The 23,303-nt window shown below is 40.6% G+C and overlaps 1 protein-coding gene across 1 annotated transcript in view; it reads right to left on the reverse strand.

The window, feature by feature from the left end:
• Window positions 1–22,764, reverse strand: part of gabra3 (gamma-aminobutyric acid type A receptor subunit alpha3) — a 49,293-nt gene extending 26,529 nt beyond the window's left edge. The window contains exons 1-3 of the mRNA XM_041952718.1: window positions 22,754–22,764; window positions 14,898–15,019; window positions 8,919–8,986 (exon numbers count right to left, since the gene is read on the reverse strand). Of these exons, the coding sequence (XP_041808652.1) occupies window positions 8,919–8,986; window positions 14,898–15,019; window positions 22,754–22,764 (201 nt within the window). The remainder of the gene's footprint in view (window positions 1–8,918; window positions 8,987–14,897; window positions 15,020–22,753) is intronic.
• Between the last annotated feature and the right edge of the window lie 539 nt (window positions 22,765–23,303).

Consider the following 23,303-nt stretch of genomic DNA (forward strand, 5'->3'; position numbering starts at 1 on the left):
GCCGTGATAGCGGCGTGGCCCCAGGGTTGGTAATTGCAGTGAGTCGGTCCGCCGGTCCAGACTGAAATATTTTAACGAAGGATGAAAGGATTGCCATGAAACCCAGAGAACAAATCCTCCTCACTTTGGTGATCCTCTGACTTCTCATGTTGCAACACAAGCAGGTCAGGGTTTTCACTTATCCAGTCAAATATCAGTACATCTACAAGATGGGTTGGTGACTTATTCATGGTTCCCAGACGATGTAGCCTATGGACTGTTGTGTCCCCTTGACTCTCCTGTAGCGCCACCAGCAGGTTGACATTTGCAGTTTTGTGTGAAATATCTCAAAACCAATTGGATGGATTGCCATGGAAGTTGGTATACACATTCTGATTCCCCACAAGATGAATGATCGTTGATTGCTGCCATGTTGGACTGATTGAAACGCTGACTTGACCAAGGCATAGATTAAAAATCAGACACAAATAATGGCATTCCCACCATCCTCAACTGGACTTTGTGTATATTGCTGATTGCAGATATTAGCATGCTAACACACTAAACTAAAACGGTGACCGTATTAACCCCTTCACGCCGATTGTCGCGAATTCGCATCATACTGCTTTAATCCACATTGCAGCTGAATTGTGCATGCATTCCTCTAATGCCGGTTTGTGCATATTCAACACACACCTAGGAACCTTTGCAAGCACTGGTTTCTCGTCGGACCGATCAAAGTGAAAACTACATCCGTTGTGTTTTTGTTACATTGTAATGGTTGTAAGCCAATTTTGTGGCTGTTTTGATGAAATAAACGAAACTTGAATGGCTTTCATGATGCATCATACCTAAATTTATATCTATTGTATGTGCTACAGAAAAATTAACAAAATCTTCTTAATTTAGGATCAATTTGAAAGCAAAAACACAAAGAATTAATTTTTTTTATATAATTCTAAATAAATTCAAGGGGTTAAACATTATACCTGCTGAACATCAGCATGTCAGCATTGCCACTGTGAACATGCTACCATGCTGACATTAGCATTTAGCTCAAAGCAGAGCTCAGCCTCAGTACAGCCTCAAAGAACCGCTGCGGTGACTGTAGACTCTTAGTCTTGTTTCCTTCATACTTCATATGAAATTTTAGACTCCTTGTCTCATTGGTAACTTAAATGCTTTATCAGGGTCACCTGCATTTAATGTGGTGAATGTGTTCCAGGCAATTTAGAAAATGACACATTTTCAAAGACTAGTATGTAACAAGAGCCTTTGCAGAATGTGCAGAAGCACTCTGGGACTTGGGTGTATTAAATGCCAAGCACAATCCAGTGCTATCTTAGTGTGCCCCTTCCCCCACCACACCCTCCCACAAAGCAGTATGCTTATCTCCATCCTCTAATCCTTCAATGCTGTCCCATTCCATCTAAAACACAAGCCTTAAATACATTTCTTCATGTTCTTTTTACAGCTTCAGGGTAACTAATTAATACCAAAAAACATTAAAGCTGATGTTTTTAATTTGAGTGTATATGCTCACAGATACTCAACCAGCAGGGGTGAATCTGGGTTCAATCGTATCAAAAGCAATGGTAGCATTTATAGGGTGGTATATCAGTTTATTGAGAGGAATCACTTTAAATTTAAAGCTTATTAAAGAGTTAACAAGGTTTATTAAATGACTCAATAAGGAATCTGAAAGGAAATGGACTAGCTTTGACAAAACAATGACACTGTACCAACATGTTAAACAAGTTAAAAGATCCTACAGCTTCACATACAGCATTTCCTCACTTTATTTTCATGACCAGATACAGTAGCTGCCCTAAATTAATCTGTTAAACTCTGGTGAATGGTCTCGGATATGTTCCTTTCCTTTGGTGAACACATCAAGGAAATATTTTTAAAAGCTTCTCTCCACCTCTGAAATACCTCCAGGATTAGTCATTTCCTCTCCTTTAACTGACCTAGAAAACTGGTCCTTCCTTTTGTTTCCCAGATCTGTTTACAGCGATGCTCAGTACTCTGAGGCTGTCCCCCTCCACACTCACACAACACATCCGACTCATTCTGAACTCAGTAGCCTGGAAACTCGTGGACCAAAAAAACACAATCGCATGACCCTGACCTACTGTTGATTTTGAGAGTAGAAAGAGTACCACAACTCAAGACTGTTGTAAAGCCCAAATATACTTACTAAAAATCATGACAATGACTTGCTCCTCAGTATATTACAAATTAGCTGATCTGTAAACCTGATGCAGCTCTCCACTTGCTGAACTCAACAGTCCTTGTTATTCTCTAACCTGAAAAGAAAATCCAAGCCACCATCTCACCCACCCACTCACTCCCAGAGGGTGCCCTCCCTTTTGGAAACAGGCACACATTTCAGCAATTCAGACTGCTCATTATTAAAGTCCAGAGTCAAGACCTATTTATTTAGTGCAGCCTACTATCCACATTCGCCCACTGTACTGTATAAACGTCGTCCTTGTCCTCTGATTCCTCCAGTGCTGATCTGTGACATGCAATCCCATACAGCAGCTCTGCATCATACAGTCCCATACAACAGCTCTGCATCATACAGTCCTATACAGCAGCTCTGCATCATACAGTCCCATACAACAGCTCTGCATCATACAGTCCCATACAACAGCTCTGCATCATGAGTCACATACAGCAGCTCTGCATGATACAGTCCTATACTACAGCTCTGCATCATACAGTCCCATACAACAGCTCTGCATCATACAGTCCCATACAGCAGCTCTGCATCATACAGCAGCTCTGCATCATACAGTCCCATACAGCAGCTCTGCATCATACAATCCTATACTACAGCTCTGCATCATACAGTCCCATACAACAGCTCTGCATCATACAGCAGCTCTGCATCATACAGTCCCATACAGCAGCTCTGCATCATACAGACCTATACTACAGCTCTGCATCATACAGCAGCTCTGCATCATACAGTCCCATACAGCAGCTCTGCATCATACAGTCCCATACAACAGCTCTGCATCATACAGCAGCTCTGCATCATACAGTCCCATACAGCAGCTCTGCATCATACAGACCTATACTACAGCTCTGCATCATACAGTCCCATACAACAGCTCTACATCATACAGTCCTATACTACAGCTCTGCATCATACAGTCCCATACAACAGCTCTGCATCATACAGTCCCATACAACAGCTCTGCATCATACAGTCCCATACAACAGCTCTGCATTATACAGTCCCATACAACAACTCTGCATCATACAGTCCTATACTACAGCACTGCATCATACAGTCCTATACTACAGCTCTGCATCATACAGTCCTATACTACAGCTCTGCATCATAGAATCCCACAGAACAGCTCTGCAACAAATTCTTCCTATGAGAAAAAAAAAACTCCCCTTCGACATCCCTGGAAGCAAACAAAAATACTCAACTTGAGACTCTCAATACAACAGTTGGACAATAAAAATGAACCCCATGTGACACCTCTTGCAGCCAATAGACAGAGTGTTAAGGGTAACATTACAGCAACAGTAACAAAGTAATATAATGTATTACAAACAGGGGTTCAGTAATATTATTCCGATCACTACATCAAGTAATGTGTTACTATCTGAAATGAAGTGTTCAGGAGCTGTTAGTGAAGTCCAGCACTGCATGATGGGAAATGTGGGCTGTCATTTTAGCTTCAGATTTTAGCAAACTTGGTTCAAAACACGAGTGTATATGTGTGTGCATGTGTGTGTCTGTGTGTGTGTGGCTGTCTCTGTCCAGAGAACTCTGCCTCAGTTGCAAAATGTAGATAAATATATCTATTCAGTGCTTTCTTATTTGGCTGAAACCTCATGTTTATGTGTGTATTGTCAAGAAAATAGACCTGAAGTGTAAATAAACGCTTCAGGTCGCACAGCTGAGGTGTGAGCCTGCACAGAGCCAGTGCTGATAGAGCTGCATAGATTAAAATGAGAGTGTTTCTGTTGGGTGAGACACGCGCATAGGAAAAATGCATCTGATAGAGCTTGTCAGCAAAATTCCTGTCAAAACCAATCATAAGGTGGGCTAACATTGCCATAGAGAGGCTGTTATAGCAATACTGATATTATTACAAACCATAGTATAACCGTAATATATAAACAAATATAACGCTAGCTGCACTTCTGTGGCTATTTTGGTGAAAGCAATGCAAAAGTTGTGTAATCTGTAACACATTGCACCACAAAGACAGTAATACTCTTAATTAGTTTACAACTTTCAAATGGAAGTTTCTAGTAATACTTAATAGATTACATTTTGAAAGTAAATTGCACAACACTGAATAGACAAGCTTAGTGATTCTCTGACCACTCTGGAGTTGCTTCGTGTGGTGCGGTCAGTGTGCTGCTGTCGACTTCAGTGAATGTTCAGCCTGGGAGCTCAGCGGTTTTGTGGAGGGTCCACGCAGTAGAGAGGATGGAGTCTGAGAATAATCTGAATCTGTAGGACGGGTGAACTATGAATTATGAATGAAATGGACTTTTTGGCTTGTTGCCAGGCGTTGGCAAGCTAATCAATGATCACTCTCAGGACGAACCCTTTCACTTGTGAGTAACGTTAGATGCACACATTTTGTGAATTCATTAATATTCTGTGGGCCGGATGGGAAGCTTTGGAGGGTCAGATGTGTCCCACAGGCTGCCAGTTGATGATAACTGCAGTGGGAGGAAGTTATTGGAGGGTTTGTTCTGGAAAGTGCACAAATACATTTTCCTACTTATGCAATGGACCAAAATGCACAAAATGTAGGCTTATTTGCAGAAAAAAACGTTTTTGGGTTGATGTTTTCACTGTGCCACTGCCACAACATTGGAAACCAACAACCTATAAAGGGATGCAGGCAAAAACAAGATGTAAAGGTGAAAAAAGCAGGTTTTGCCTTATACACCGCATACGTCACAGATGAAAAGATAAAGACAAGTATGTAATCTACATGTTGACTTGCAATGTGCTTTGCAAGATGATACTGAGTTGTCTGTTCCAAAGTGTGATGCTTCCTGAGGGCTAATGTCTGATCATCCTTTGAGGCCAGACTGTGGAGAATCTTGAAAGGAAACGCTTGAAGCCTGTATGCAGTGTTCATGGTCATCTAGATAGAAAATGCAGCGTGGCCAACATGAGCCATGCCTCGGTAACGATCAGTGAAATCCTCGAAATCATCAAAATCTAACTCAGCAATGCAGAAAAAAAAATCGATACACTGATGCTATGCCTCCACATCTGAGAACACTCAAAACCTCGGTAGGTGCTGTGCTTACAATGATTACAAAATGAAGGTGTGAGTGCGTATGGACAACGGCTCTTTTGCCTTCGACAGCAGACAGAAAACTCTAACTTGCTCTGATCAAAACATTACCACGAGTGAGTTGCCATGTCCCGTGTGGCCATCATGTGCGCCACTGACAGTACCACTGATTCATGATGTCGCCAAGCTGAGCGTGTGAAAGGAATAAAAGATCGGGGCTAGAATTGAGCCCGGAGAGACCCTGAGGTGATATCTGCTGAAAAAGATAAAGCACCGTCTATTCTAATAAGGAGAGAGACCTCTCACTCACTCTCTCACTACGCATAATTCTAACAAACTGTGGTTGACATACGGTGTCTTCAAACTCAAAAGGCAGGAATGGGTTTAGAAACTTTTAAATGGGGGGCCCTTTATTTAACAAGGACTGGGGCACAGGATTAAAGAAGGTGGGAACATTTGTAAAAAGAGTAAAACTGAGACTCAAGTTCTGGTTCTTGGTAATAATAAACTGTACATTATTTATATATACATTATTTATTCAGTGTAAGATATTGAATAATATGAAATATATGAAATAATATCAATACATAGCTGCTATTTGTAACTCCAAATAGCCCACAGTCATGGGCAGGCCCCCCACCCCTTCTACATACAGTAGGTGCAAGACTCCCACACCATCACTTGTAGTCGTTTTGCATCTCTCTTTACTCGTTTTACATCTTCTTTTGCATTTCCATTTGCAACTTGTTTTGAATCTGGTTGTAGTTTTTTTTATTTATTTATATTCCACCAACAAATGTTTGCAGTCACTTCATACAAGGGCCTGCTCAGTAATCCATCCATGACACTAAGCCAGCTACCTATCTCCTTTTGAATCTGGTAGGGCTAGGTGAATATTAATAGGCGGTGTTTGTAAGAAACAGTGAAGCACGTGCAGCACAGACAGACATATTCAAGTATTTCTCTGAAGATAAACCAACTGTATTAATGGCTAGATATAAAAGATTCTAAAACAAGAAATAGCATATTTACAAGTTATGCCTCTGAGGGGAAAAGAGGTCAAAACAGTGTTAACTGAGCTCTCATTGAGCTCTTTGGTTGAATGTGTCCCTGGTAGTGATGTACAGTACAGATGAGCTACATGCAGGCTACAGTAAATCAGCAGTATGAGCACCCATCAGTTCTTGCACCTTGAGTCTGAGAAAATATTTTCCACCCACAGTTAGCCACATGTCACCCAGAGCTGTGCTGACTGAAAAATGTTTGTAGGCTTCACAGTTAATCACTCTCAAGAATTTCAGTGCAGTTAATATGCAAAGGTAAATGTCATAATTTATTGATTACTGTTGCTAAATAATGTAAGCTGTCTACCCTGTGAGTGTGGGAATTGGTGGGAAATGGTATAAGCTCATTGATCACAAAAGTATAGAAATAAGTTTGCATTGACAAAATGCTTATTATGGTCTCTGCAACAGCTATGACCTGACACTGACAAGTGGTGCTACTTGACACAAGGCTCTTGAAGTTTGGTGCAGTCATTGTGGCCTTTTGATTTGCACATAATCAGCTAATTATGTTAATTATTGTGAAATATACAAGGGCCCACATGGACAGAACACACCACCGGGTGTGACACATTTGTCAGACAATTACATAACTTCTTACACAATGCAAACACCGACCTTTGTTGTCACATAAGATATTTCACCCAGAAGTCATCATATACTGAGCAGAAAAACATGAAATGGACTTGGAATCATCAATCACATTACAAACCAAGCCTATTCTCTTTAGGGAGACCGTCACATCTGCGTGGTTCTATAGCTGGTGGTAATGCACTTGAATAATATAAAATTAATTTGGCTTTTTTGAAAAACAGTTCTTGTGAATCTGTTTCTGTTGGCAAGAGTTCTCTCCATTTTTCTCTCATAGATATCCAAAGCGGCAGGTTTTGTTTCTTCTTCTTTTGTGAAGCTTATTGGTGGTTGGCAAACAACTGTTTTTTTTCCAGTTCGTGATCTCTTCCAGTTGATGGAAATGTTCCCCATTCACATTTTCTTTCTTGCTGCATTTCAAAAGTTTGCTTTAAATTAGCTTGACAGTTGGAGATGATGGATGGAAATAGAGCTAATGGTGCAGTATAACCTTTTCCCACCCACAGTAATTATCTTAACATAAGACCACAAAGTCCTAATCGACTCATGTAATGTTTGAGTCTGACAGCCTGAACATAAACTACGGCAGAGAACTGTATGTGTAGAGACTTATTGCAAAATGAAGCAGCCTTGTGAGACCAAAAAACTCAAGTTCTCCAAAACCCACTAATCATGCTACGTCATACAGGCTGTTGAGCCAGCTCAGTGCTGAGCCGAAGAAACAGCCCAGTGCTCAAGGCGGTCAATTAGAGCTGCATGATCAAATATGTCAAATGCTGCATGAGGTCCCAAGACAAAGCGTGAACCATCTCCAGCATCTGCTGTTTAAAGGAGGTCATCCAGGGCTCGCAATGGAATTTCTCCAGAATATTACTGTTTAAAAGGAGCACTTTGACTGAGAAGTTTGTCCAAAATGCTTTTGGAGATTTTGGTTGTGTAACAGAATGTCTTGAAATAAATGTCATCTCTTCCTGCCAGTAAAGACTGCACTACAGTTGATTTTTTCTTCCTAAAGTTATTTGACTCTTGTAGCTGAGTAGTGAAATTGACAATGTACAACCCAATGGCTAATACCTGCATGACAATCTGCTGCAAATCACATTAGTAATGATAAACACTAATTGTCAAACTGATGAACTGAACAAATTGTTGAAGTGTTGCATGCATGACAGTGGAGGAAAATATGGCAGTAGAGAACTATGTGTAGAACATAAATTACTTGGATGTACAATGTCAAAATCGTCATGAAGGACGTTTGTAGGAGCAACATCAAGTGGACTGGTGGAACACCTCACGCAGAAAGCATCTTCCATTGAGTATAACAGGAATATTGGTTTAAAATAGCTGCAGTGTGTCAGACTGTGGCCACAGTAAAACACACACACAGTAAAAACATGAGAGGAAAATCAACCAAGTGTTCGCTTTGGTCAGTTGGTTGCCAGCCACACCCTTTACTCATTTTCCGGCTGAATCAAAGCGCTTTATGATGCACACAACTTGATCTTTTGCATCTGGGATATTGTTGAATTTTTGTTTGTTTTCATAATCAGCTCGAACTAGTTATCTATGCCTGACAAAAGATGTTGCCGTACAATAAGTTCATATTCTTATTGATATCCCTCAGTAAATCCAGCTGAAAAATGAGAAGTCTTGAGTGATAGGATGTTAAAATACCAAACATATCAGTTGAAAATACTGTGAAAGAGATTTTGCTGGACTGGACAAGCTATAACATCTCTAGAAACTCATCAGACTCCAAATGAGGTGGAGAAACGCCGCTATTAGACACTGTAATCATAGTTAACTTAAAGAGTGTGTGGAATCGTAGCTGAAAAAAAATTCTGTTACTCATTGCAAAATCCAAACTTTCAAATCTTCTCCAAGCACTTTTGTCAAAGTAAAACACTTATGAGCAAAGTGAATACAGCCTGATGACCTGCCTGGATGTGGTGATTGAAGTGAGGAGGAAGGAGAAGAGAAAAATACTCACCATGTCTGTATCTGACACCGGCCCAAAACTTGTCACGTAGATGTTCGTCCTCACTTCTGTCACACTCTCTGAGGGAAGAGGCAACAAGGACCAGAAAGCATTACGGCGTAGCCTGAAATACAGAAAGCTTTGCTGCAGCTCTGTCTTTGTTAAGCCGATTGTTTGGGTACATGACGGTGAAGTCTGCCTGTTGGCATTTAACTAAGCCGCTTCACACACAAATTCTAATCAAGGGTTAGAGAAACACTTCAAACTGAGGAAAAACTGTAGATTTATTCACGCTCCGTGGAGAATTTGTGTCCCTGTGGACGGCTTAATATGTGCATTATAACTGCATCATTCCAGGTGTAAGACCATAATGCTGGACCATTTCCTAAAATGTAGTCTCAAGCATTGCTGGACAGCAGTGTTTATAGCACTCATAATATTTGGCCCAGGAGGGTTTTTTTTTTTTTTTCCAACCTCAATTTAGGGGCAAAAATGTTGCTGTGAGCAACTTCACAGACGCTTTTGAAAGTCTTTAGTTCAGTAAAACTACCATTTGTTTGGCTCAAGCTAGTTTTGTCCACTACAGCATAAAATCTGCTTTGGGCCAGGCCCAAGTCTGTATCTTTGGAGAGAAGACATCCCTTTTGACCCAAAATAATTTTAGTTAGCCTGCCCCAAAAACATTTAACAGCTCCTAAGGGACTACTGGCTCAGGAATAAAATGCAGCAGCTCAGCATTAAGGATGCAGGTCTGTGTATTTCTTATTCAAATAATGGGCACACTTCCCTGCCATTACACAATTCTGTGCACACATTATAATCACATTAGACGTGATGTAGTTTATTGTTGTATGAATCTGGCATTACTGTTGCAAGGCCTTTCTGCTCCGTATATTCCTGGGCCACTGTAGTTCTTTAATTATAATGACATGTATCATTACACATTACGTTACATTACAAGCTCTATTATTGCTTTTGTTCTGTCACAAAGATTTATGAATTACTCTTGATACTGTAGCAATGATCTGATTGATCATTATATAATAAGTTAGTCAGCACTTTTAATTGTTATTTTAATTACAAGCTGTGGAACGATTGTTGAAAAAAAAAAGCTTCACAAATTATTTGAGTACAGTATAAGTATAAGTGGGGCATGATGTGAAAGTCATGACAGATCAAAATTTGCCCTCTACAATGTGGGATGAATCAGCTCCTCTGGGCAAAATGTGTAAAGCAGGCTTTTGGGCCATTGGTGAGACAAATAGCTGCTCCCAGTGGTGTAACAACTAGAGAGTGATGAGCCTTTTCTCCAAAAGTGAATGGATCCTTGGCTCTAACTGTGTCCCAGATCTAAGTGACCACCCACAGGTGAAGTCTCCAATCCTTTGGCAAAGGGCCCCCTTGAGAGAGGAGATCCACGCTCCACATTAATCATTCCTGTGACACAAATAGCTCTCACAAATACGTGATTATCACAACACCGAGTCAGCAGTTTGCATGGCGGGCATAGGCAGGGGAACAGAATGAGTCGCCCCGTTTCTGTTTACAACAGTGCACCAGAGCATGGGGCAGAGCTAATAGATGTCGCTGAAAATGAAATGAAATGGCGTCCTCTGGTTTCTATCACATTTGTCGGAGATGGTCCCACTTGACTGTTTCTCAGCAGAATTGTGGGTGGTGGGGCATGGGGGTGGCCAACAGGAGGAAGATTAGAAGTATTGCTCATGTACATGTGGAAGCCCTTGACTTCTCTGAGGAGGGCCTCCAACCATTTTTCATTTTGGCAATATGTTTTTTGACAACCCCGGTGAGGGTGAACAAAGAGAGCCTGAGCAATGTAACTGTGCCAAAACCCTGTCAGGCCTTGCGAATCACACCTGGATGCAAGATTCGGTTTGAATCCAAATCCTGGTCCCCATTGGACGAGACCCCCGGGAACTCATGGCCATGACGTCACCGGGGTTATAAGAATCAACACGCCTTTCCACTGCAATGTGAAGTTGCTATAGGAGAAGTATCCTTCCTAATTAACTGCTTATAGTTTAAGTAGCCTAGGCAACAGTCCCAACTCACTAGCAGACTGTGTTTGTACACTGAACAAGTTCAGATCCTGAGAAAGGCTCTCAACATGTTTAATTTTCCTTCTCTGCTTTGCTTTGAGTACCTTTCCCTCTCTCTCTTTTATGAACCCACACATGTGCACATCCATGCACCGTTACACGCGTTCACACACACCAGCCTTAAAGGCACAGGTAGCGTGGTAGCATAACTCAGCATGGCTCCCCACCATCTTGTTGTCAGAGACACATTTTATCATGCCCCCTGTCTTGGATCTTAGTTGTCTTGTTGTCCCGCCTGCCATCTAGAATTCTCTCTTCCTGTCCTCCTTCCTCCTTCCCACACACACGCACACACCCGCTTGTGTGCTGTTTAATGCTTGTTATTGTAGTTTGTTGTGCTTGTAGCTGCTTGTTATATAGTTGGACAGTGGAAGTTTATTGACTGAAGTATTACTGATTGTTGATGTCTGAGATTATTCGTGCATATGTGATGTGATAACAGCTGGTTGTGACAGTCAGTGCTCCAATTCAAACTGTCACTGTTCTTCTGATGTAAAATAGTCCTCAAGTATTAATATTTTAAGTGTTTATAGTCCCTAATCCCAAGGCAGTGCCCCGTAATAACTAATTCCTATTAATAATTTTGTTGATATCAATCACTGTCTCTGATATTTTCTAATAACCAAACCTATCACTTGCCACCAGCTCTGTTCAAGTGAATCACAGTATCTCAAAGCACTGGTTGTTTTCCTTTTTAACCAATCTGCAAGTACAAATTCTCACTGCATGCATGCATCTTTCTCATTGTATTTATTTATTTATTTTTCCTGCTCGGTGCATATCATGAATGTATTATGGGCGGAAAAAACACAGCCAAAGATAAGACACCTGAAGGCACACCATCCTGCAGTATCTGTCAAGGTATCAATTATATATGTGGATTGATAATATATGTATGTATAGATATGTATATACTGTATCAGGTCTGTATATGTATATGTATGTGTGTGTGTGTGTGTGTATATATATATCTCCAAGTTTTATGTAGATTCAGGGTGTGTTGGCAATTAGCTTGCTGTAACGATAAATCGTAACGAATTGCATTTGGTGAACATAATTACATAACATTTACAATACCATAATTCAGTACTCATTTTAGCTCAATGGAAGTGATTAATTGTGATGTTTCCCACATAATGCTTGTTTGCCTTAACACATTTTTTATAACTTTGATTCATTAAACTGGAGTTCCACTGAGTTAAACACGATGCAAAATTCAGCATAAGTTATATTGTAGTATGAGAAAATATCTATAGTATATGAAAAAGTAATAAATAAAAAAGTCTGTATTGTCAGGTATTTAACATTAAACTGAAGCAGGCTGAAACCTTTACTATAATTCATCACACAGCGCAGTGACAGAGGGGCCCTTCACAGGCAATAATTTGATTACTATAACATGTCCTGTAACATCAATTATGTTGGATGAGACTGTTTTGTGCTACCAAACATGCAGAGGCCATAAAGGATTGTTGTGTTGTAGATACAGTCTATGCACTATTTCTTCAAACTTGAGATTTTTTTTTTAAATGTGAAAGTACAGTATATCAGTAACACATTGTAAGCCTAGATGATGTTAATTTGTCACTGGAAGTTTCACAGCCAGCAGAAACATTAATAAGCAAAATCCATTACAATGTCCTGAAACTGCCTGAAAAAGCTTTGATTAAAGATAAAACTAAACTAAAACTAGGTTCCACTGGCTAAATCTGGACTAAAACAAAACAAAACAAAACAAAAAGGCTAAATTCTAACTAAAAAAAAGACATGAAACCAACCACAATTTTCAATAAGCGACTAAGACTAACACTAATTTTTTTGTTGATATTAACACTGCCCCCAATCGTCCAACCATCTCTTTGCAGGTAGATAGTTGGACTGTTGAGGTCCAAAATCTAAATCTTAGCAGGGGCCCTTCAATCCTCTCAGAAAAATACAATTTACATTAATAACCATTAATTTTGTAATTTCACAACATATTTTGATCATTAAAATGAATGTAGATCGACCTGCAACACAAAATGACTGCTATTCCAAGTTGTCCTGCTATTCCAGGGAACAATTAGATTTACACTAGAATGATCCATAGTGTTTTGAGCTTTGCTTGCATTGTAAAGAGACAAGAGTCCCTCAGTTTGTTGAACTCTACATTGCAGATCATGTGGAAAGTATCTGCGTTTTGCAATACTTTAGTATTTTGAAAACACTAGACAACACTATTATTCTATAAATATAAATATAGTCAAAATATGACAATTTATCATATTTTTTGATGCATAGAAACATCAGGAGGAAGAAATACATAATTCAAAATGAGCCCATCTTTGTGAAAATAACAAACGCACTTTTAGAGATTTGAAAAATCAAATTGCTTTTATTAAAATGTTAAATCTATCATATAGTGCATGTAACTACATAAATTCAGAGTAACACACACTACAAAGTGCATGCCTAGCCATATATTCAGTTTTTAAATCAAGCTCCTGTCAACCAGTCAGAATGATTTTAGTTCTAATTGCACCAGTGCTAGTGGCTCAGTGCAAATTTCCTAAATACTAGAAAACACAAGGTGCAGGCCATGCTGTTTTTGTATGCGGTTGCTTGTGTGTTTTTTCCACTGGCCTGTCTGCCTGTATAAACCTCTGGGGCCTGGTGGAAAAGCCTGCTGCGTTTCACTGCACCACACAGGTCTGCACATTCAGTCACTGCTCTACAAAAGGAAGCCATCGTGCCTGTAAGGCCTGAGTGGTGCAGGCCTCACCATCTCCTTGCCCTTGGAGATGTGAGCCTCCACACAGAGACAGAATATGACATTAACGTCTTGTGCCTGCTTCCTCTCTCTGGTTGCTGCCACGGAGTCCAGGTCATCCAGCCTGGTGGGTCTGCAGCCTGGTAGCAACGCTCGTGGCTTCAGCAGCAATCAGCAGAGCAGAAATGACCATTTGAGATGGCTGCTGGCTGAGAAATGGCAAAGCTGCTTGAGCATGTGGGCTTGCTGTAATGCAGCTTGTTGTCCTTGGGGGAGGGACGAATATTTGGACAAAATGGCATCAATTAGAGGGACTTCCACTGACATACGTGCTTATTTGCCATTTGGGCATGATTGAACACAGTCTTCCACCCGAGGGAAAGCAGATTTTCCGTGCAAAGTGATCTTACTTCAGTGTGATTCTGGTGTCAGTGTGCCATCTGTATGAGTAACCATGTCTCCTATTGTCCTCAAGCAGTAGGTAGGTTCACAGTGACTTTATGAGTTCTAAAATGAACAATTTACCTCAAACAAAACCAGTACAGTAATTATCACAGCATGAGCAAAAAAAAAAAAAGGTTAATATCAGTGGAATATAATAATCCCGTTTTTACATCTGCCAGTCCATCTAGAGAATTAACTATTGGTTGTAGATACAAGTCAGTTGTTCTTTCTTTTAATAACCATTTTTTTTTATTTACTAAAACAATTAATTGAGCCATGTTAATTAGGAATAATTAATTCTATCCATTCAATCAGCAGGGGAAATAGCAAGTGATTAGTTTGGTCAATAAAAGCCTGCACTCCTCAGACATGTACTACTACGTTAATGATCTACATGTTTATGTTATTCACAGCAGCATTTATATAAACCGTGTCAGTTTTAATACATAATGCTGGACCAGTAGGGTTTGCCATTCCCTCAAATGTAGACTCAAAGATTGCTGGACATCGTTACAGCACTTCAACTGTTGTGGTCCAGGAAGCTCAGGTATATGCTGTTTACAGCAGCATGTGTAAAAAGACATAAGTATGCATGAAGAGCTAAAACACTGACATGGTCCATGGTTAGAGAGTCTGGAATCTTCTTCTGTGATTTATCTAACAAATAGTGTTGCTTACCTCCCAGCCCAGGACGTAGCCTGTTGTCATATCCATCCAACAGCCTGTCTAGGATTCGGGTGAAAATGGTGATATTGTCTTTACTATCATCAGGCAACGGCTCTCTGTGTCCAACTACTGCCCTGCAGGAAGAAACAGAGAGAGAGAGCTGGAGTCAAAAGCCAGAGAGCACATAAATGTAGTAAAACGCTGATGTATTGTTCCACTGAAGCATTGGAGACCGGCGGGTCAGTCTGTATTCTTATAGTAAACATACATGTACAGGTTTAAGTGATTAAATGATATATTGATGATTTATTAATAAAAGCATCACAAATACCAGCTTTAAATGTAAATGAATCATATAAGAATTAATTATTTGACATCTCAAAAGGTAATTTTATTTTTAAATTTAAACACATTTTGATACATCACATATTCAGTATAATTCAATCCCAAGCATGTGACCCGTTTCTGTGAAGACATTAGGTCTAATTTCACAGGCCTGTTTAATATTTCTCTCACGCAATCTCAGGTTGGTAATCAGCCTCAGGCTTCAATCAATATTTGGATAATAACGTTTGGTTCTGTTTGTTTTGTTTTAGTCATCTTTACAGGATGGAACGTCCACATTTACAAAAAATACCAAAACCAAAACAAACAGTGAATTTATGATAATGAATTCTTTGCCAAGAAGGAAATACTCTGCAGCGTTTTGTTAGAGAATTCATCATATGCTATCAGCCACTGGTTATTAATTTACATGGCCCACAATCCCCTGCAGAACAATATTGTGGTGAGATGAAAAGGCCACTATACTGTAGGTGGAACACTGATGAGTTAATGAGTACCGTCTTTAATTAAACTTAAATCCCCCGAGGAGCTGACCTATAATATCCAAGTAATCCCCATCAACAACCAGACCATGTCCTGATGCACTATCACAGACACAGCATTGTGCTGCTCACTTTAATGTTTGAAGAGTTACCAGAACCTTCCCTCAGTGTTGCTTAAAGGGAAGCCGGCACTCTCAACAGCATATCTATCTGTGCACGGCCTCTTAGAGGGGCTTTCTGTGGCTTAATCTGTCTTATAATAACAACTCAACAGAAGAGTCCATCTGAGCTACGGCCCCATCCATTAAACACACTAACTGGGTGAAGGTCACTACTTAAAATGTATGCAATTATAATTACTATCAGTTTGTGGTGTTTGGGAGTTCAAAATGACATTCCGGCATGCTCTTAACAGCAAACACATCATCATTTTGAGGCATTTGGGCAAATTACTTCCTAGCTAAGTGGCTATTAGGTCTGCATTTGTGGGCAATGAATATATATCAACTGAGCATCATGGCCCTCATGTTCCAGCTGTGGGCAGCGTAATAATCCAGGACGTCAAAATTTATGACGCCCCCAGAAAGAAGAGAAAGGGTATGTTTTTATTGTGGGGAGAAAGGATTTCAAGCCTTGAGTTTGGCACCATCGCTGTCACCATCTTGGCTATTTGAAGCCAAGATTTTGGGGCTGGGGAGGATATGCATTGCTATGCCTCTGTCATGATTGGATCCGATTGAGAACCAGAGGACACGCCGTGGTAGAGACTTGTCAATCAGGAGGGAGCCACATCCTAAAGCTTCCCGACTTTATCGTCTATTTTACACTAAATGAGAGCGTAATCTACAAAACTGATGCATTAAAGAAGACTTTAAAGAAGCGATTGAGACAATACACTAATTGGGAAAGTGTTTACTGAGGTAATAAACCAAGTGAGAGGTAGGGTCATTTTCTCATAAGCTTACATACAATCTGACTTGTTTTTTAATACCAGTGAAGTCGCCCCCTGCTGGCCATTATAAAGACTAAAATTTAAGGCACTTCAACTGTCTGTGGGGGCCAATCATAACTGTGAATGTAATAAGTGGCAGGTTTGATAAGATGACTTTATGATGACTTTATATTATATATTTATGTATATATATTTATTTATAGTGACTTTCTGTCTTTTTGGAGCTGTAGTTGCGTTCAGTTGTTTGAAGTAGGCTAGCATCTTCACTTATTTTATTTCACTGTAGCAGTCCACTGAAATCTGTTTCTGAACAAGTGTGAGGTGAGAAATAAGCAGGTAGTAAGCAGTCGGCCTAACTTAAATTTTTTTGTGTGACTTTCATGAGGCGAGGGCTCTGCTGCGCTGCCAGTGTTTCAGTTAAATGAGTGACCGTGTTCACTTGTGACTTTCAGCTGAATGGATGGACGCTGGCTTGCTAGCAGTTGTAGTAGTGAGTTGACGACATTATACAAACAAGTTAGCAGCAGCTAACTAGCTTCCCAAAACTGTGAGTCTAACAAGCTTACCTTTGATTGGTGCTTTGAGCTGTGCATGCTTTGCTGTCGCATAAACGAGCTCAGCTGAATGAACAGTTACAAAGAGCTGCAGATGACTTCTGAGCAAGGTAACCGGGTTTACTGTGGTCTCTGTGTGGAGGACTAGCGGTGCAGTGTGCAGCATGAAATCACATCATGATTTGCAGTCATTTTGAATTGACTGTGAGCGGACACAACAGATGCTCTTCTGTTGTATTTCTGACAAAAGCAGCTGCTGGAGGAGTGTTTGCTATTGAACCACACTTGCTGTCACCATGGTAACCATGGGTGTCACCAAATCAACCAGGACTGAAATCTTGAGAATTACAACTTTAAGAAGAAAGTACTAATGATTAGCCAGATGATGTCAGATATTTGAGGCTTAGTATCCTCAAAGTGCACTCCAGTGAGACTGAGCCTTTTAACACTAAGCTCACGATTTGCACCTCATTGAGTGGGGCACAGTTTGATATATTCTAGTTGTCAAATGGGTACCTAACTGTATAATTAAGCTCCGCCAAAAAATAAGTTAAAATACGACAGTGTCACAGTGTACTCAAATATTTGAAAGAAATGCACATTTCTGGCTTTTCATTCACGCACCTTATCAAAAAATGACAGGCATGCGTGTTTGAGGCAGCTCAGACGCTCCGAAAACACCAAATACAAAAAGCTTTAGAAATGTCTGGGACGAGTTTAACTGCAATAGGTAATATCTCACTTAACATGAATCATATATCAAACAAAAAGCCTCTGTGGCCTCTCCGACAGCACCAGTGGAAACTCAAAAATTAATGAGAAACCTTTAGTCCCAGAGAAACCGTTCCAACAATGTCTGCTCCACACTAAAATATCCACTACAGAAAAACAAAGTACTTGTGCGGCGTGTCGCATCTGTGTGCTTTACTGAAGCACACACACTCTCTCTCTCCGACACACATATGCGCACACACAGACACACTCACATGCTAGCGTCTTCCAGTATTAGCCAGCTGTTTAAATTCCCTGATGAGGACAAAGAAGTGGGACAGTCCATCTGAGTTTGACATCGTTTTTGTTAAAACACACAGGTTTTATAATCACGCCAGCCACTTGTTTGACTTCCTCAGTCCCCTTCATTATTCACACTGTCTCAGCGCACGCATATGAATACCTAATAAGAAAAGAAAAAGGACAGAACAGTCATTATGTTCCTGAACTATTCACACATGAAGAAAAAACATTTGGAGAGAACAAACTCTGCGTCACAATAGACGCTGGATTGAATGTTTTTCTGAATTTTGCCTGGAGGAGAACAAGTTGCATCATGAGCTGAAAAGGTAAAAGTCCTGTACGTAGGTGTGAACATATCCTGCATTTATGAAATATTTATATTGGTCATGGCTTTAGCATAGAAATGATATTTATTTTTAATAACTGCCATGCTGTCAGATTGCATTTTTCTGTGTGGCTGCTGTGAAGTTGAAGTTTAGTGGTTAAAAGTGAATTGTGAGTATTTGATCATGCAATGAGTGATATTTATTAATGCTGTATGAGGCGAGGCTGGAAAACTGAAACACATCAGTTGGGGGGAGCAACTGTTTTCACATCAGACGTTTATGCATAGGTAATAGCTAATAACATTAATAATACAGATGTGCCAAGATGTCCCATAAACAGTGAGGAGGATTGGATGTACAATCCCAATTCCAACCATGTGAACCATATATAAAGCAGTATGTCAGAATTTTCTAATCGTTTTTCACATAAACCCAATTATACAGTTGAAGACAATATATTTATTGTTTGACCTCATCAGCTTCATTGGTTTTTGTAAATATCAGCTTATTCTGAGTCTGATGCAGCAACATGTTTCAAACAAGTTGTGACAGGAGCAACAAAAGACTGGGAAAGTTGTGGAACGCTCCAAAAACACCTGTTTGGATCATTCCACAGGTAAACAGGCTGATTGGTAACAGGTGATAGTATCATGATTGGGTATGAAAGGAGCTTCCTGGAAAGGCTCAGTCCTTCACAAGCGAGGATGGAGCGAGGTTCAGCACTTTGTGAACACATGCGATTGCTGCGCTCGTTGTCAGTAAACACAGTTCATTTACAAATAATTGCATTATATTTTTATTACATTTTAAATCCAACTTTTTTGGAATCAGGGTTGTAAATATTAGAAAATGTGGCAAATACTTAAGCTTATTGAAGGGCTCCCTAAATGCACCATAATCTGTGGGGAGACGCATGTTTCTTGTTTAGTGAATTGATCCATGCAGACAAAAATATCAGCCTGTTTTGTACCTCATTGACTTGCACAGATTAAGTTACGTCATTTAAAATATCTGTGTCCACTCCATTTGATGGTGCGTATTTATGCTGGGAGGCATATTATTCTGTGGTTCGTTAAAGAAATAATGAAAAAAAACTGTTAATCAGATGTTCCAGGGACTGGCTAATGAGCCTGTTGGCTCGCTGCTACTGAATGGCTTATTGAGACACTTACTGTCAATGGAAAGTTAATCAATAATGCTTTTTTTTTCTTGCTATGGCCAGTCCAAGCGTCTGCCATAAAAAGGTCTATTAGCGTGTGGAGTTTGGCTCTACCCAACTTCAACCCGAGCAAAGGTTTAATTGGAGAGTTTAAGTAAAGACACTTGAGTGGGTGTGCAGGCGCTTTAAGTTGCTAATGAAGAATAATCCTATGTACTTTCCACTGATGGGTTTACATGTATACATGATGTAGCCATCCCTGAGAAACAGCACCAAACCAAAAATATGGGGACATCGTGTTACTGTAATTTCGACTAGAGTTGGGACTGGGGAGGCAGAAGCTGGCTACTAGTAGCAATTTGAACATGTTTGCCTGATTAGGCAGTGATTGGAAAGGAAAGATAATTAGCTGCTCAGTTTCCATATTCATTTGACTTTTGGAATTAATTGCCAGTATCCTTGACATTGTGGGTGATCTGTTGCTAAGCCACAGCCTCTAGCAGGGTCAGTTGGACTCATTTGTGAACTAGTCAGTCCTCACACTGACTAAATAATGTCATCAGACACCAGAAACATATCAAGATATTCTGTGCCACTGTGTCATGCAGTTGTTTAATAGTTTATACTTTTTTTTGCCAAACAACCGTACTAAAGTGACTGCTGATTGGCTGGTTGCTACAGGCAGGAAACAAACTTGTACTTGACTTTTCCACATGTTTTATCTTTCGGTTTATTTGCAGCAAGTACACTCTGTCTCAGAAACTGAAGTCTGACATTTTACAGTACCGAAGCTGACAACTCATGCTTCACTATTTGTGACGAGAAAATCGCTGCCACATCCAACAACACCTCAGACTTAATGGAGCAGTGAGCAGTGCACAATGTTAACCTGGGGCAGGTTTGACTGGAAGACAAACAAAAATGGATTTTAGTTGGCATAGGTCTTAAACCCTAAACTCTTAAGTAAAACTCTGTTATGTTGAGTAGCAGCAGAAAGCAGAATGCAGTTAAAACACAACAGCAAGGTCAAGGATATTACACGTCCTGGAGCATATGGGCAATTAAACAACTTGATACTGTGTGTGCAAACACACTTTTAACTTGACTGGAAATGTATTCCCTCAGAAGTAGAGACGTTCTGGACTGAAACGTTACCCTGCAAAAATGAAGTTTCTTAATTGGCCATCCTCTGTCGAAGTCATCTCTTTAATTATTGCTCAGTCCCATTTCTGCACCGGATGAACGTTCTTCAGCTGAAGTGAGGGGGATGAGAGGCAGAACATGTTCTGAAGATTGGAAAATGTTAAACTTGCGTGCAAATATGCACAATTTATTAGTGCACGCAAGTTTACAGGGCACTGCATGTACACACACAAGCCTCTGATGAATACTGCCTCTGCTTTTCATGCTTTCATGTGACTGTTGCCCATTTTTACCGCGATTGATTTTATTAATGTTCATGAATGTTGCACATCATAAAGTGACCAGTTTCAGTGGCAGTAGAGCCCTGCAGGGTGGGTGACTGGCAATGAAAGACAGACGTTTTAGGCTGGTGGGAACAAACATGTGTGGGCCCAGCAGTCTGAGTTAGTGGAACGGGCATTTACTGAGTGAGTGGACTGGATCTGATCCAAGGTTCGTGCAATGAACCAGTCTGACAGGTGAAGGATTGCAGGCTTGGCCAGAGAAGAGATGTAGTGGTTGGTCTCTCAGGGCACGCTGGTGCCTGCTGCCAGCCAGGAGGTGGAGGAGGTGGAGGAGGGGGAGGAGTGAGTGGGGAAGCTGGAGGGAAGTAAACAGTAATGAGAGCTGTTTGGGTGGCAGTGTGAGATGAAGGTGCTTCATGTGAACTGACTGAGGAGGAGTAATTGTGCAAGTTGCAGTTCAAGTGTGCGACCATGTGTTCTGCTCAGTGACTGATCTGACTAGTTTCATGAGGCAGGCATGTTATCCCACATCCTCCTGGATGTTGAATATTTGAGGCAGTTTGAAACAATGTGATTAAATCCTCTCCGTACATACGGCAGGGCACACATTTCATTATGAGCTAAGGAAAAAACGTCTGAGGGCGCACCAAGAGGGGCCGGTGGAAAAGTCGACCAATTAAGACCTGAGTGACAAACTGTGTTTAAGCTGGTGAATGTGCTCTGTCGCCGGCACACTGCCGCTACAACAGATTTAAGGGTCCTGTGGAATTATATTACTTCCTTAATGTGATGAATTTCCATTTAAAGCAAGGATGGTGGAGCGACATTAGACAGTGAGGGATCAATCTTAAATCTAAGATAAGGGGCTTAGGCAGTTTTCTTTAATAGAAGGGTCAAATACAGGCGCCAGGAAGAAAAACGCGTGTAATAAAAAAGATGATATCTCTGGTTCTGCATCAATTTTGATATGACGACAGTGTTTATAGGAGGGCAATGCTAAATCAGTGGAGTAAAGTAGCTTGGAAAGGTAAACATTGTCGAACAACAATCAAACAGTCTCTCTGACTCGCTCCCATCCCAGCAGACATCTGACCGCGGCTGCTACTTGTGCATCTCGAATGCGAAGTGGGCACTTCAGTAAATGCCCCGACGTCCTCACCCAACTACCTGTCTCTGAGGTGCGTCACCTCCGCCGGAGTGAAGTGTGGGCCTCGACTGAACGATAAGATTCTCGATATTCACCCACCACCAAAGTGCCCAGACGACGCACTCACTGAACCGTGCTGCCGCTGAGCGCCGGGGGCGAGCGAAATCGAGCGGAGGGGATTAGTGAGACTGCTCTGAGCTTTGTGGAGAAGATACAGAGGAAGCTGATGACTTTTCTTGACTGTGGTTATGGGGGCTCTAGTTTATTTATACATGTTTATTATACATGTATATGGCACCAAATATTTAATTCCATCTTCCTGTCATCCAAATGGGGGGTCAGGGGCAAGGATATCTAATTAGCACATTCTTGATTAATAAATAGTCAATTCCAAGCTTGAATTCATGCATGAGTTAACCTTTACGCCATCACTAATCTTCCTCACCAGATCCTCCCACTCACGTTCTCTCCATGTCTACTAACAATGTATTGATAATGTTATGCAGCGGCGCTTTATGCAGCGGCGCTTTATGCAGCGTATTGTCTCTTACCGACGGATGCCTTGTATCATTCAAAGCCTTTACAATACGACTGATTTTTCTTTGTCTGCTTCTTTCTTCTGTCTTTCTCTTGCCTGTTTTGTGCAGATAATACACACAGGAGGGAAGTGAAGAGGGAATGTATAATAGCTGCTAACATACAGTAGCTTTGGTTGGCTCCAGGGACCACTGACACATATATAGTTGTTCATCTAGGACAAAATTTCTCATGTTTGAGCAGAGCTGGACTAAGAATTTGTTCTAGATTTTGTGGGAACTGGAACTTGTGAAATGAAATGTTAAGTTTGTTTAAATTTTCACATTTATAGAGTGGTTTTAACATTTTTAGCTAGTGTCGGTCAGTCCAGACTGAAATATCTCAACAGCTACAGCACGGATTACCATGAAATTTCGTATATAATTCCTGGTGCCCAGAAGATGATTTATGGTGATTTTGGTGATCCTATTTTTTT

Source organism: Chelmon rostratus, chromosome 14 (genome assembly GCF_017976325.1).
Source record: "Chelmon rostratus isolate fCheRos1 chromosome 14, fCheRos1.pri, whole genome shotgun sequence".
Lineage (NCBI taxonomy): Eukaryota > Metazoa > Chordata > Actinopteri > Chaetodontiformes > Chaetodontidae > Chelmon > Chelmon rostratus.